Source organism: Canis lupus, chromosome 25 (assembly GCF_048164855.1).
Source record: "Canis lupus baileyi chromosome 25, mCanLup2.hap1, whole genome shotgun sequence".
Classification (NCBI taxonomy): Eukaryota; Metazoa; Chordata; class Mammalia; order Carnivora; family Canidae; genus Canis; species Canis lupus.
In genome coordinates, this window is record NC_132862.1 from 11,588,204 (window position 1) to 11,603,587 (window position 15,384).

Here is a 15,384-nt window from a genome sequence, read left to right on the forward strand (position 1 = left end):
ATTACTGAACATTTCTTAGCCAAATCCTTATTGATCTCAGCAACTGTTCCGAGCTCTCACACTGGCATTTATTCCTACTTTTATTTTCATGTTTCTTTTACAAAAAATTCTTCACCCATCTACTTGATCTTGTTTTATTACGTGTTTATTTTGTAACTTGTCTCCCATTCTTTATAGATCGAGAGATGAGAACACTGATATTTTCCAAGAGTGTCTGGAGTCTGGGGAGGGCTCAAACTATTGACAAGAGTAGCGTGTCCGTATCTCTTCCAAACTGCAAGTTCAGTGACTCCACATCAGTAACCTGAGGTCAGTCATTACGGCAGTATTCACTCCATGGCAAATCACTCATGCCACAAATCACATGCTGTTCCCCTAAAGAGGCAGTTTACCAACACACCACTGGTGTTGTGTTTATTGATTTCAATACCAAATTTCATGGACACTGCAGGAATTACCACATTTAACTACAGATTCCCCCTATCTATTAAAAAAACAGGTCTGGGCTATTTAATTAATATCCCAACAGACCAGTAAAACCACCCAGCTGAACCCAGGTCAAATTGCAGATTCATAATTGTTTATATTTGCCCACTAAGTTCTAGGGGGTTTTCATTTTCTAACAAGAGATAATGGAAATGACCTTACTGTGCTTAAGCTCTTCATCTCAGAGTTTATATTAAAACTAAAGGTTTTTCTTCTTGTCCTCTATTATAGCATTTTAATGATTTAAAAATAAAGGAGACCCTGGTTGGCTTAGTCTGTAGAGCATACAACTCTTAATCTTGGGGTCACAACTCACTTTGGGCATAGATTACTTTAAAAAAATTTAATAAAGCTTAACATTTTACCATTGGGCTTTCATGACTTTGTAGTTCTTTGTCCTCCTACATGTTCCTAACTACACCTTTCTCTTTCTTCCTTGTTGATTACTGTTTCCTAAATGTGAATGTGTTTCTTGTTTTTAACTTCACTTGCTATTCTTACATGGCTCCAGCCAACACTATGAATACAAATGTCTCTTAAATCCACTTCTTTCCTCATACCTTTATATTTTTAACTGACAGGATGCTATTCCTTAGCTACTTAGCCATTACTTCAAATTCACCTCACATGCATTCTTTCTAAGCTGACACTAACACTCCCTGCTTAAGAGCAGGACAAAAGGGCTCAACATCTTTGCTGCAATGTGCTAAAGAAAATGAACTCCAAATCTGGATGAAAGAAAGAAACCAGGAAAGGAAAATTCTGAAGGTGGCAGTACAAAAATTGAAATCCAAGTCAATGTACTAGTGGGTAAAAGAATAAATGGGGAGGAAGATGATGAAGAGGAACACTAGTTCCATAATTAGTAAAATAATTCTTCCCATAGAGGTGAAATCAAAGCAGGAAAAGCAACTTAATATTCCAATGAACATTCAGAAGTACTGTAAGAATTTAACAATATTTGGTGACTCTTTGAATAGAAGAGCTGATAGGAATATCAACAATATTTGATGACTCTGAATAAAATAAGATTTCAGAAATATGCCTTCTTCCTGAAAATTCTTGTTTTCCTGATGAAAGTAATGATGAAAAGTAGATTAATCCAAGCCTATGAAATGTTATTAATTATTGATAACTCGTGTAAGAACAAAGGATGCTAATAGAAAAAATATTAAAAATCATCATTAGAGATGAATAAGTTAGGGACTGTGTCTTGCAAACTTTCCATTTTTAGTACAGTGCCTAACATACAGGAAGAAAAATATTTTTGAATGAAAATCTGATCAGTAAACAAACTTCACAGCACAGGTAAGACATTCACATCTCCTGTGATACGCTGAAGCTTTGAAAGAGAAAGTAAAATCTAAACAAATGAAGATGTGGTGGCTAACAGATGCTAAGGAAAGGATTTATTTTTCTGGATCATGGATAAAGATATGCAACTTTGGGGCTCTTGGTTTTAGGAAGAACATGATTTCCCAGAGACCTACTGATCAATAAGGTAGGAAAGAAAACGGAAAGGACACAGGAGAAATGCTCTTGTGGGATAGACACTAAAAAAACAACAGAAAAAAGAAACCAGATAAAGGGGTAGAGAAAGCTTGTGCCACCTCTGCTTCCTCAAAACAATCATCTTCAGTAGGTTAGAGATGTAACAAGTTGAAGTAAAGATGTATTAACTATGAATATTTGGGAGTGAACCTCCAAATAGAACTCTCCTTTTAATATATCAGGCTAAAAACCACATGGGCTTGCTGCTTTTAAAAAACATATAAATAAAACATGATACTAACTGTATATATTCTGAATGTGTGGCACTGACAGATCATATAAGCCCTTAAACGGTGATGCTATAAATGCCTATACATATGGAAACATCATTAATTGATTATTGCTTTAGAACTTCAATCATTCTGATACTAGAAAAGCTCTAACTGTACTCCTAGGATCCACTTAGGAAACTCATAGCCAAAGTTCTCTTGTGAGTAAACAAGAGATTCTCAAATAGGAACAATATATTGTAGAATCAAATTCAACAGCACATTATACTGGATCAATTAAAGTCCAAGATCTTCTAGGAAAATACTAAATTACTGTTCCGGATCTCCTTACAGGATATAGCTCATCCCAATAATCCTTCTCCATTTACATCTTCCACCAACTTCTGCTCACCCTTCAGATGTCAACCTACCATATCTATTCCTATGAACATTGGTTTGTCTCCCTAACCAGATCATAGACTCAGAGGGCAAAAACTGGATCTACCTTGCTTGGCAAACCATTTATGTGAAACATATCTGATGAATAAAAGACCATATGAGTATGCTGAACACAAACACAGTGACTTTCCAACCAAGAAACACTGTGATATTCAGTCACCAGGAAAATGGGTTTATCCTCCCTTTCTACTGCCTAAAATATACATGATCTGACTTCTATTACCATTGCCATTCTAAACCTGCACCAAAGAAGCCTTCTTTTTAAAAGTAGAATTAAACCTCTAAATTTATTGTAATTTCAGCTCTAATCCAAAAAGTCATGTGGACTTCCAAATATATTCACAGTCAAAGGTCTTAAGACATGTCTCTTTTCCCACTACATTGAAATACAATAATAGAGTCTATCTTCCAAATACACTCTTCTCAAAATATACTTTTAATTCTTGTACATTTTTAGTTATCTTAGAAGATGTTTTCAAAAAGGACTAAACACTAATGAAAAAAAAAGAAAAAAGAAGAAAAAATAAACACTAATGAAAATAAGTCTTTAGAATTTTCTTCCATTCTTGTTAATGGCTGTTGATATCAAGAAAATAAAGGGATGCTAAACTCAAACTCAGAACTATAGAAACATAGATACAAGACCAACAAAAACAATAAACTAGCAAATCTTCTGTAATAATGATATTTTTAAAATTCTATCAAATGTCACATAGCCTAATTAATGTATAAGCACCAGTGACAAATTTGACATTAGTCCATGGGCAAATGTTTAAAAGAAATAAACAGAGGTAGTTTCTATGTATTTAAATAGTCATCCCTAGGAGCCACAGTGGATTTACAAAACAATCCAAGGCAATCTTTGTGTCACTCTTTAATAGAGGAGATGTTTCTTAAGAGTTTCAAGAAAGCACCAAAGTCTTCCATGAAGTCCTCAAGAGAAAAGAAAGACAAGATGGGGGATCACAACTGGTTGAAAACAATGGAGATAAAAGGAGAAATCTCTAGAGCCTTCTATATTTGGCTGTGTGCTACTCAAGATAATTATTAATGACTACTACAAAACGCAAAGTCTACTTCCTTTGCCAATGAAACAAAGCTATTTTTATCTGCTATAAGATATATAGGATCACTAAATGAGATTTGAAGACTTCTATAGAAGAGAAAAACAAGTCAAAGTTAATTAGATGAAATTTAGCATTCTTAAATTTCTTTTAATATATATATATAAACTACACCCAAGCAATTGCACCTAAAAAAAATACAGGCTGAAGGGCATTTTGTTTAACAATAATATATGAAAATGGCTTAGGTTTCAATTGTCTACAGTCTCAATAAGGGCCAGCAATACAATGCAGTTGATAAAAGTTTACTTCTGGCAAGACAATTTAAAAGGAATAGAAAGAAAATCAAGGAAGCAAAGCTCTGAAAATATGTTAAATAAAGGGAATAATTGAAGGAATTAAATATATTTGAACCCAGGTGGAAAAAACCCAAGATTATGTACTCTTCAAATACATAAAAGGTGAAACATTTTAATGGCTCTAAGACAAGTAACTAGTATTACATAGATATTACAGGAAAAGATTGTTTTATAAAAAATGAACTATAAAAGATGGAAGGACTGGACTGTAATATAGTAAATTTATCACAGGAAATATTTTAACAGAGAACCCCACGTTATGGGAGATTGAACTTAGTGATTCCTAGTGTCATTATTAGTGCTATTATCCTAAACAAAAGAATAAGATAGGAAAACAGGGAGGTTCAACTGAGAAAGAGAAGAAAAAAAAGAAAGAAATATCTGAGAGAGTTGACAAATGGAGAGATATTTGGTTAGATAAATAGGAATAAAAATAAACTTCAAGTAGAAATATACAAGATACACAAAAATTTTAATTAGAACAGTATCATAATAAACAAAAGGAAAGGCAATAAGGTTAACTAGGACTTAGCATGTAAATATGAACAAAAAGGAACAAAAAAATGATATTATACTGACTATTATAAGTGACAAGTATAAACAGGTTAGTCCAATTAAGTGATAAGCAGAAAATTCTTATAAAGCACAGAATGAAAATAACATTTTAAGAGGATAATTAGTCTAAAGCAGTACAAGACTCACAGGATTAACTCAAAAGGCTAAGTAAAAGAAATTTAATAAAATACGTATATACATATGTGTATGTGTGTTTATGCACAAAATGGAAAATAAGTAGTTGGGATTAAAAAAAAGTAGAAAAATCATTCTGTGGCTTATAATTAATCATATGAAAGATATATTAAATGTACAGAAGAATTATGAATAAATAAGTCTTTCAATGGTTATCATGGCCAAAACACTAGTGATTATTAAATTAAAATTATTCTGAAAAGTGTGAACAAAAAGTAAAAAATTAGAAGTCTAAGCAAAATGAGGGCATAAGGAAAGTAATTATTTTTACCTGTTATTTATAGAAACATTTAAAATCTTTGACAAAATTTCAATGTACACTAAAAAAACTAAGTTAACATATTGTTGCTAATTAACCCAGTTTAAATGACTGATAATTCAAGGACTTGGTTTCTCAGTCCTTTCCTGAAGAAAAGCAAGGTGCCATCATTATCAGTGACATTTAGATTAAAAGAACTGGTATCACAAATGTGTAACATAACAACTACTTTTCCCAATTACTGTTTAAAATTAAGACTTTTAACTTTTTTGCAAGATGATCTTAATTCAACTATTCTGAAAATTATTTACATGAAAGGAATATAGAAAAACATTTTAATAGCTCTGCCCAAAGAGTTAAGGAATTAACTCAAGTAACTTGTAAAGAGTGTTTTCCCAGAACAAACTTTTTTCTTGATTAAAGAATTTTACTTTCAAAGCTAAAGGACTTAAAAAACAAAACAAAACATAAAGGCATTACCAAACTTTTATTCTCTATTTCACTCAATTTGCACCATATTTTAGTCTCCCAGCTTTCTTTGTTATCTTTTCATCACTCCAGATATTAAAGGTATTAGGCCTCAAAAGATGGGGAAAATATTTTGGAGACTCTTAATACAGGAGGAGCATCACATGTGGTTCCTCTAACATTTTGTCTCAGGATACTAAAGTTTTGACCACTAACTACCAGGCTGAAAGCAGACAAAAAATGTCTCCCTAAAAATCTCTTTCAGAGGAGAAATAAAGAGAATAAGATGAATTCACTAACAACTATCTTAAATAACAGGTACACTACAAGCTGTCAAATAACAATCTTTAGCTTCCATTTTACTCAAGTTTTGTTCAAAAGCCTTCATAATCAGTTTCCAAAGATACTTTCTTCCTCTTCATCAAATCATTAGATTTGGATTTAAGTCATACACGTCCAAAAAAATATATCTTCTTAGAAGGTATCTTGCTAATATTTATGTCTGTGCATGTGAGTGTGCATTAGAACTCAGACAATATTCTCTTCAAAGGGGAGAGCAGGACAAAGAAGAAAGTGAAGCAAAGGAAAAAAATACCAAACTGCAGAGTTGAACTCCACAATCAAACTTTCAGTTATCTGGAACTATATGCTTATTTTAGGTAACTAGGCATATGTAAGTGATTCGCTTTGTTTTAAATCTACTTCAAGTGACATTCTTACCTCCTGTATGACCATTCATACACATGTATCCAAAAATATGTTTTTTGGAAGCCCCACTCTACCTAGCACTGAAAACAGCAAAATATTGATAAATGTTCATTAATACAGGAATAACAACAGCTACAATGGAGACAATCTAATGATTTGATCTTCCATCATTCTCAACATGCAGGAAGCAAATGCTGTTAAACTAATACTCTTATTTGGAAAAACAGTTAATAGAAGGAAGCAAAAAAGTTAAGAAAAATACGCTAAATTTCAGGTGTCTGTATCATGGCTTAGAATCCCCTCTACCTAGGAAGATACTTCTACTTGTAGAAATCTGAAATAAAAGATGAGCTCAAATGTCATCAATTTCCTCCATGACATATTTTTCTAACTCCCAGAGTAAGAATCTCTCTCACCTTGACTTGCTCATGTGATGTTAACTCATTTATGACATACTAATTCTTATATTGAAGTTAAGAAGGCATGAGGAAATGTTTATGAATGAGCTCAACTGCAGGTAGGGGAGTCCAGAAAGCTAAAATAGATTATCTAAAAATTAAGCTGCCTCATTTATTTATTGTAACACATACTAAGCACCTCAGCCAGGATGACATGCTATGATTGCACACAATGCCATGCATGTCTAGGTACTCCGAATTTAAAAACCAACAACAAATTGGAGGTTGGAAAAAAATTAACCTAAGTAGTTTTTTTTAACTCTAAAATCTGTAAGGGGGATCCCTGGGTGGCTCAGTGGTTTGGCAACTGCCTTTGGCCCAGGGCACAGTCCTGGAGTCCCGAGATCAAGTCCCGCGTTGGGCTCCCAGCATAAAGCCTGCTTATCCCTCTGCCTGTGTCTCTGCCTCTCTTTCTCTCTATGTTTATCATAAAAAAATTAAAAATAAAATAAAAAAATAAAAAAATACAATCTGTAAGGCTATATACCTTATATTTAGGGGAAACCACTGATATTTTTCACAAAAAGTATACTATCAAATATATAAATACAGACATCTTCTAGTGACAGAAGACTAAAGAGGATGGACTAGCACAAGAACTAGCAGAAAAGATTAAGAGTATATAACTTTCCAGCATGATTACAAACACACCTTTTCTGTGGCAAATTAGAAGTGAGATGTCAATGTGAACCATAACTTGAAATGGTTCCCAAAAATGTGTGTTATTCATTATACTATTCTTTCAACTTTTCTAGAAGTTTCCAAAATTTTCAAAATAAAAGGTTAAGAAAATATATCTTACAACACCCATAAAGCAATCTGAATCAGTACATTCTCATTAGTGGAGATTGTAAAAGAAATCTTAAAAAATACATACTTCTATGTTGAGATTGATGGAAAGAATATGTTTTGCTTCTTTCTGGAGAGTAGCTTCTACTACTGACACTGGAACCAGACCTGCTGTGCGGAGAATCCTTTCGACCTACAGGTGATTCTCTGAAAAAAGGAGTGTCTCTTTTATGAGGAGACCGGTCTCTCGCATAATGGGAAGAATAGAAACTTTTTCTTCTAAAGCCATCTCTCATGTCCCTTTGAAAGAAAAAAAAAAAAAAGTGAATTATATCCTGTCACTTATATACACAATACAAATGGCAAAAGCTCTGATTTTAAGATACTCTTTATGTTGTAATCTTGGTACCCTCCACCTTATTTTTTAACCATCACCTCACTTTAAAAAAAAAAATTTATTAGAGAGAGAAACAGTATGAGCAAGGGTGGGGGGCATAGCAGCAAAGGGAAAGGGAGAGACAATCTGAGGCAGACTCTACACTGAGCCCACTCAGGGCTTGATTTCACAATCATGAGATCATGAGCTGAGCTGAAACCAAGAGTCAGATGCTTAACTGACTGAGCCACGCAGGTACCCCATCACACCTAACTTCTAGTGTTAGTCCACAAAATGAAACTTTATCAGTGATATATGATTTAGAATGCGTACATTTTTTCAGTTTGGAGGTAGAATCACATGCTTAAGAGCAAAAATTACTATATTCTAAGCAAACACAGAAATGTTATGATGTGAAAAACATGACTATAGTCTTCTGTTTGCCATTAAAAATATTCTACACAATTGCCGTACTCTCAAAGACATCTACAGAATGCCAAAGATTTCTCAAGTGAGACATTTCATGGACTTTTATTCACTTCTAAGGACAGTAATATACTACCGGTATTTAACTGCTGTGATTTTGCTTCCCACATTCCAATACGGCAATGTCTACAGACATTTCTGTTGTCACAACTGGAGAGGAAATGTTTCCACTGGTGGGTAGGGACCAGGGATGCCACTAAAACCCTACAATGCCTAGGACAGGTCCCATACACACACACAACAAAAAACTAACTGACCCAAAATGTTAGTAATACCAAATACCAAATACCAGGTTAAGAAACCCTGGTATATACTTATTAAGTCCCTGTTCTCTTGAGTTTCCATCCTTAGTGTACAGATTGTTGCTTATCTCTAAACATCAGCTTTTAATAAATTACCTCTACTTTTTATAAGGCAGAACCAACTTTAAATCAAAGCAAACCAAAATTATTAAATGAAACTATCAAGACCTGAGCCTCCATTTAAAGGAACACTTGGCATCAAACAGGCTTTAACTGCACATTTAGCAAGGGTATTTCCATATTAAAATTAAGGAACATTGCATTTCAGACAGAAGAACACTAAGAGACAAACCAATGGCATGAAATTTCAAATGCTCAGAAAATTTCAGCATATTGATCAGCAGTTCCTAACATATAAGTAGTCATTAGCAGATTAATACCCAAAATATACACTGTTCTTACAAATTTTCTGGACCAAGTATAAAACAGCTAAAACTCATTTACCATAAATGAACACAGACAAAATACTAATGCCACAATAAAGCCTCCAAGAAATTCTGTGTTCAAGCTCAATCAGCAAAACTACAGAAGCCATATCAACATCACTGAGAGCTGAGTGGCTATATATGAATTATAAAGGTCTTAGGAATTGTACCAAAGTGCTGAGGACACAGTGGTAAACTATTTGCATGCAGTCACACCTCCATCGTGGAACTCTCAGGCTAGAAGAGGCTGATATTAAGCAAATAAACATGAAACATGTGAATGCAGTCAAGAGTGTATGAAGGAGACTAGGAGCTTACTCATGCAGACAAGAGATGGTAGTAGCTTAAATAAGGAAGGCTAGAGCAAAAAACAACAACAAAAAAATAAGGCTAGAGGAAGGGAGCACTTTAATATGCACTAGAATGCATCTTTGTAGACTCAAAGGGACATGGTAAATGTCTGACTAACGAGTATGAGAGATGGGATGCCAAGATGATTTCCAGAATTCTGGCATGATGGATTATTGAAATGAGAAAAACAGATTTGAGAAACTGGGGTGGGGTAGGAGAGCCACGTTTAGATTTGAATGTGTTAAGTCTGAGATGCACATGTAACATCCAGTGAGTAGGCAACTAGACACACCAGTGACGATACTGCAGATTTTCTGGCTGTAACTATAAATTGTTCTCTAAATAAGCAGTATTTAAAGCCTTGGGTAGGGCCCAGAATTCCAGGACTAAAAAACTACATTAGAAGAGAAATGGGCTGAGAATGAAACAGAACAGCCACAGAAACATGAGGGAAAGTGGTAAGTTATCAGGAAAGCCAAGGAAAGACTACTCCAAGAAGGAGAATAAAGATTTCCTACACAGAAATTAATGAGCTCTTATTAATAACTTATCTAGGGGATGAAGAAGAGCAGCAGGCCCACATGCAGAGGAAAGACTGCCTACTTTCTCCAGCAGGAGGCAGGGTGGGGGATTAGACAAAATGCTGGACTACAGTTTCCTAATCCTGACACAAGATGGCAGTAAAATCACAACAGCATAGTCCAGAACCATTAGAGTGGCCTGGAGTGACTGAATATATTTGGGGGAAACACAGGTCAGATTTTTAATATCTCAGAGCAGAGTAAGGTCTCTCCTTGCCTTCACATCAATCTCTCATATTTCCCATCAGATTGAGCAAAAACATCACAAAGGCATCATCTACTTTATCATATTTCCCATCAGATTGAGCAAAAACATCACAAAGGCATCATCTACTACCAGTATCCTCTTTGATAGAGTGGTAATACTAGCCATGTCATTTATTTGTGTTCATGTATATGTACATATATTTTTCATATTTCTATATCCCAATATATGAAAGGCACTATGGGGAATTACTGAGGTTCTAAAGAACCTTTGTATATTATGGGTGGGGAGTAAATGTTTCACAAGGCTGGTATTACAATTTGTATTAGATGGAAAATTTATGTTAGATGGAAAACTGATCTGGAAGATCCTTAAAGAAAGATAAAATTTAGATAATTGTTGAACAGAAATATAATCAAACCACAAAGATAAAAGCTGTATTTAAAAAGAGAAAGAGGCGCACCTGGGTAGCTCAGCTGGTTAAATGCCTGCCTTTGGCTCAGGTCAATCCTAGGGTCCTGGAATCAAGCCCTGGATTGATTTAGGGCTCCCTGCTTAGTGGGGAGTCTGCTTCTCCATCTCCCTCTGCCCCTCCCCCTCACCACCCATGCTCTCTCAAGTAAATAAATAAAACCCTAAAAAAAAATTTAAAAAATGAAAAGGGAAACAGGTAGACTAATTTTAGCAATATTTTTATTTAACCCAATGTATCTGAAATATTATCAAGATGTAATCAATATTTTATTTCTTTAATTTTTTAATTTTAATTTTTATTTATTTATTCATGAGAGACAGAGAGAGAGAGGCAGAGACACAGGCAGAGGCAGAAGTAGGCTCCATGCAGGGAGCCCAACGTGGGACTCGATCCCTGGACCCCAGGATCCTGCGATCCCAGGATCCCACCCCGGGCTGAAGGCGGCGCTAAACCGCTGAGCCACTGGGGCTGCCCAATATTTTAAAATTTAGTGAGATATTTTACATTGTCTCTTTTCATCTTAAATCTTGAAAATCCCAGGGTGTATTATATACTAATAGAATATCTATCTCACCTAAAAAAAAAAAAAAAAAAGAATATTTATCTCCGTCTGAACTGGCCATATTTCAAGTGAGACTTTGGTTACCGGCTCCCGTATTAGCACAGATTTAGATTGTCAGGAAAGTATTCCAAGCTTCAAGAAAAAGCAGAGACGGTTTAAAGGATATTGATGTAAACAAAAATAGAAGCAACCAGAACAGTGAAAACTCTAAAAACCACTGACTAAATAAAAAAGCAAAGGAAGAGAAATTCAAAAGGGTAGAGTTAGTATCAAACACTACATAGGCTGGAAGAGATGTCTGCATTTAGTGACTTAGGAGTCATTTGACCAGTAAATGGACTTGTCCAATAAAACTCTGGAAACCAAAACAGATTATAAGAAATCATGACATTATCTACCAAAGCAGTTGAGCCATTAGTTTTCTTCCAAAAAAGTTTGGCAGAGGAAAGAAGGGAGAGAACTGGAACAATACTTTGAGGGAAATAATTTATCTAATCATATCTGGAGAGTAGAAAAAAAAAAAGCCAATTTACTGTAGGAGAAACTGATTTTAAACTAAGACATAAATAAATAAATAAATAAATAAATAAATAAATAAATAAATAAATAAATAAATAAATAAAAATAAACTAAGACACAGGGATCCCTGGGTGGCACAGCGGTTTGGCGCCTGCCTTTGGCCCAGGGCGCAATCCTGGAGACCCGGGATCGCATCCCACGTCGGGCTCCCGGTGCATGGAGCCTGCTTCTCCCTCTGCCTGTGTCTCTGCCTCTCTCTCTCTCTCTCTCTGTGACTATCATAAATAAATAAATAAAAATAAACAAACAAATAAATAAACTAAGACACAAAGTTAACTGATAAAGAGCCAAAAATCAACAAAATCAACTGAAAATGAGACAAAAAACAAGGTAGAAGAGAACAGCACTGAAGGAAAGAAGAGAAAACATGAAGAGAAAAACTCTCATTTCAAGAAGAGAAAATGTGAGAAATATCTCTTTAGAAGGCCTTTACCAGAGGAAAGTAATGCTAGAAATCATTAAGACAAAGTAAAGAAAGCAAGAATGTGAATGAAGCTTGAAATAGAGTAGAAACTTTTGGTATTGGTCTTGACGGGGAAGGGAGAACTATTAATTAGAGCAGTGTTCCTCAAAATGTAGGTTCCTAGATCTGCCTCAGGATTATCTATGAATATGACAGAAATGCAAATTCAGGGGCATCAAACCACACCTAAGGGTATGACCCAGTATTTAGGATTTAACAAGGCTCTCCAAGTGATCCTGATGCATATAAGACTTTGAGAAAGACTGAATTACAGAACCTCACTAACATATATAGGCACCTTATCCCTACGTCAAAAGCAGAAATTCAGAGCTCACAATAAAGGCAGAACCAGTCCCAATGATGACTCTAGGGTCTGACCATACCTGTGGATACCTAAAGATAAGAGCTGAAAAACAAAAGAAAGAACTGCTATTAAAAAGTATCATCAGGACGCCTGGGTGGCTCAGCGGTTGAGTGCCTGCCTTTGGCCCAGGGCGTGAATATGGAGCCCTGGGATCTAGTCCTGCATTGGGCTCCTTGCATGGAGCCTGCTTCTCCCTCTGCCTGTGTCTCTGCCTCTGTGTGTGTGTGTGTGTGTGTGTGTGTGTGTGTGTCTCATGAACAAATAAAATCTTAAAAAAAAAAAAAAGAAAGAAAGAAAAAAGTATCATCAAGAACCATGTGGGTGGTTCAGTTGGGGGTGTCTGCCTTCGGCTCAGGCCATGATCCCAGCGAAGGGCTCCAGCTCCTTGCTCAGTGGGGAGTCTGCTTCTCCCTCTGCTTCTCTCCCTGCTTGTGTGCTCCTGTGCACTCTCTCAAATAAATAAAATCTTAAAAAAAAAAAAAAACCTATCATCAAATCAGGAGGGAGAGAGAGAGAGACGACTGAGAACCAGAAATTATAATCATCAAGGAAGAAAAAATGGAGCCTTGGGAATTTTATCTAAGAGTACAAAGATGAGGACAAGTAGAATAAATGGGAACATTCAAAGATGACAATGGAAGAGTGGTGTCAGAGGTAGCAAGAAGTATGCCCAGAACTCATCTGATGAATCAAGGAATGAGGAGGCAAGTGTGTTGGGAGGGCAGTTAGGTTCCAGTTATAGAAAAGGGATGCCAAGAATTGTAGAAAATATACCTACTCTATCTTGAAGTGAAAAGATAAAGTCCTTGCACCAGGCTTATATTCTAATGGGGGAAAGGAGCCTATAAATAAAATATTTCTGAGTGACAAATAATAGAAAGTAAGGTGGATGTGAAGGAGACTATTTTAGATAATATGGTCAGCGAGGACATTTCTGAGAAGATGACTGAGCAGAGATACAGTAAAAGAAATGGAACCTCACAAAGAACAAGGTTGTGAAGATATCTGATGTATGTTTATAGTGATCAGACTAACTGCCTTGTGAAAGTATCATATGTTGATGGGTAGGACATAATGATGAATCAGAAGGCCTTCTTAGAGTTCAGAATGATAGAGCACCAAAGTTTAACATACTAGCTCCGAGTATAGGGCTTAACAGAAGTATCATCTACTAGAGGAAAGAAATGGGGTTAGGGCATGTTAAGGTCCTCATGAACTAGCCACCTAACTACCGAAAGACCCTTCCAAAGTATTATCTTTAGGACCTTAAGCAAATTACCTAACCTCCCTATGCTTTAATCTCCTCATCTATACAGTGGGGATAATACTACCTACTTCACAGAGTTGTTGCAAGGAGTAAATGAGATCATATACGTAAAGTGCTTAGAACAGTGCCTGGTACACAACACGCAACAGATGTTAGCTAGTTCTATTGACTGTATTATCCTACTATGAGTTCCATCAAATTGATAAAGGTTTGCAGCAAGAAATAGCTAAGTATGACAGCATAACTGCTTGACAGTTTAATCCTAAAGAAAAGCAAAACTGGAATTCTGCGTATTAGTAGAGTTTAAAACCTGCTCATGATAATAAAACCTCTAGAACACACTTCAACTTGACTTCCCAAGGAATTTTCTTTACAGAAGATGAAATGCAGATAACTTAACTTCAAGAACTTCAGGTATGGAAGTTCAGAGTACACAGAGATGAAGCACATTTAAAGTGAAAAGAAGGCAGAAAGACTCCCCACCCCCCGTCACTAACCTGGGGGTCAACAAACATTTGCTGTAAAGAGTCAAATAATACTTTAGATTCTGTGAGCTATGTGGTCTCTATCACAACTCCTCAACATTCCATCATAGCACAACAGCAGCCATAGACCGTATGTAAACAAATGTACCTGGCTGTGTTCCAATAAAACTTACTAAAAAAGACAGTTGGTCGGATTTGACCCAAGAACTCTAGTTTGCCAACCCCTGGTCTAAACAATTACATACCTCTCAAAAATTCTCAAACAATTCAATGAAGAATAAATAGGTTACTTACAGATTCATATTTCTCACAGAATACAAAAAAAAAATGGATGGAGATTTTTTTTCACCCTATCCTTTGCCAATATCTTAAAATTTTGCATTTTAGAAGCTAAATTTTAGAAAGCCATTACATAATGATAGAGGAGTATGTTTTAGCTGATTTATACCTTCGTTTTTTACCAGAGACCTGACTTCATAGTAAAAGCCCATTCTCAAAGTATGTTTCAAAAAATACTAATCCACAAGATGTTGGTATTTTTCGTTTCACCATAAAATCCGAAGAGGGGTTAAATGGATATATAACCTTGGGTTTCACTGAGTTTAATAAAATTAAACATATTTATTTACAGTGGCACTTCTAAGAGCATTCCCTACAGATATGGATTCAAAAGTTATCTGCATGTATATGGCCTTTTCATCTTAATTGTATTCAACTTCTTGACCTTTCATTTTCCTAACTTCTCTGAACACAGCAACTTGGCAATGAATGGTATTCTATCATTTAGGTTTTTGTCATTTTGTTGTCCATGATTTCATTTTAACCTTCTCCCAAACACACGGATCCTTGAATTTTATGTATTTATTTTAAGATTTTATTTATTTATTCATGAGAGAGCGAGTG

At 35.3% G+C, this 15,384-nt stretch overlaps 1 protein-coding gene across 36 annotated transcripts in view; it reads right to left on the minus strand.

Annotated features, from left to right (window-relative positions):
• Nucleotides 1-15,384, minus strand: part of PPHLN1 (periphilin 1) — a 230,353-nt gene that overhangs the window by 77,647 nt on the left and 137,322 nt on the right. For 35 of the 36 annotated variants that reach the window (XR_012017482.1, XR_012017483.1, XM_072798317.1 and 32 more), the window contains one exon: nt 7,649-7,860. The exons of the other annotated variant lie outside the window; for it this stretch is intronic. Coding sequence is in view for 33 of the 35 variants with exons in the window: in XM_072798317.1 (XP_072654418.1) it covers nt 7,649-7,860 (212 nt within the window). In the remaining 2 variants the exon portion in view is untranslated. The remainder of the gene's footprint in view (nt 1-7,648; nt 7,861-15,384) is intronic. 36 annotated transcript variants of the gene reach the window in all.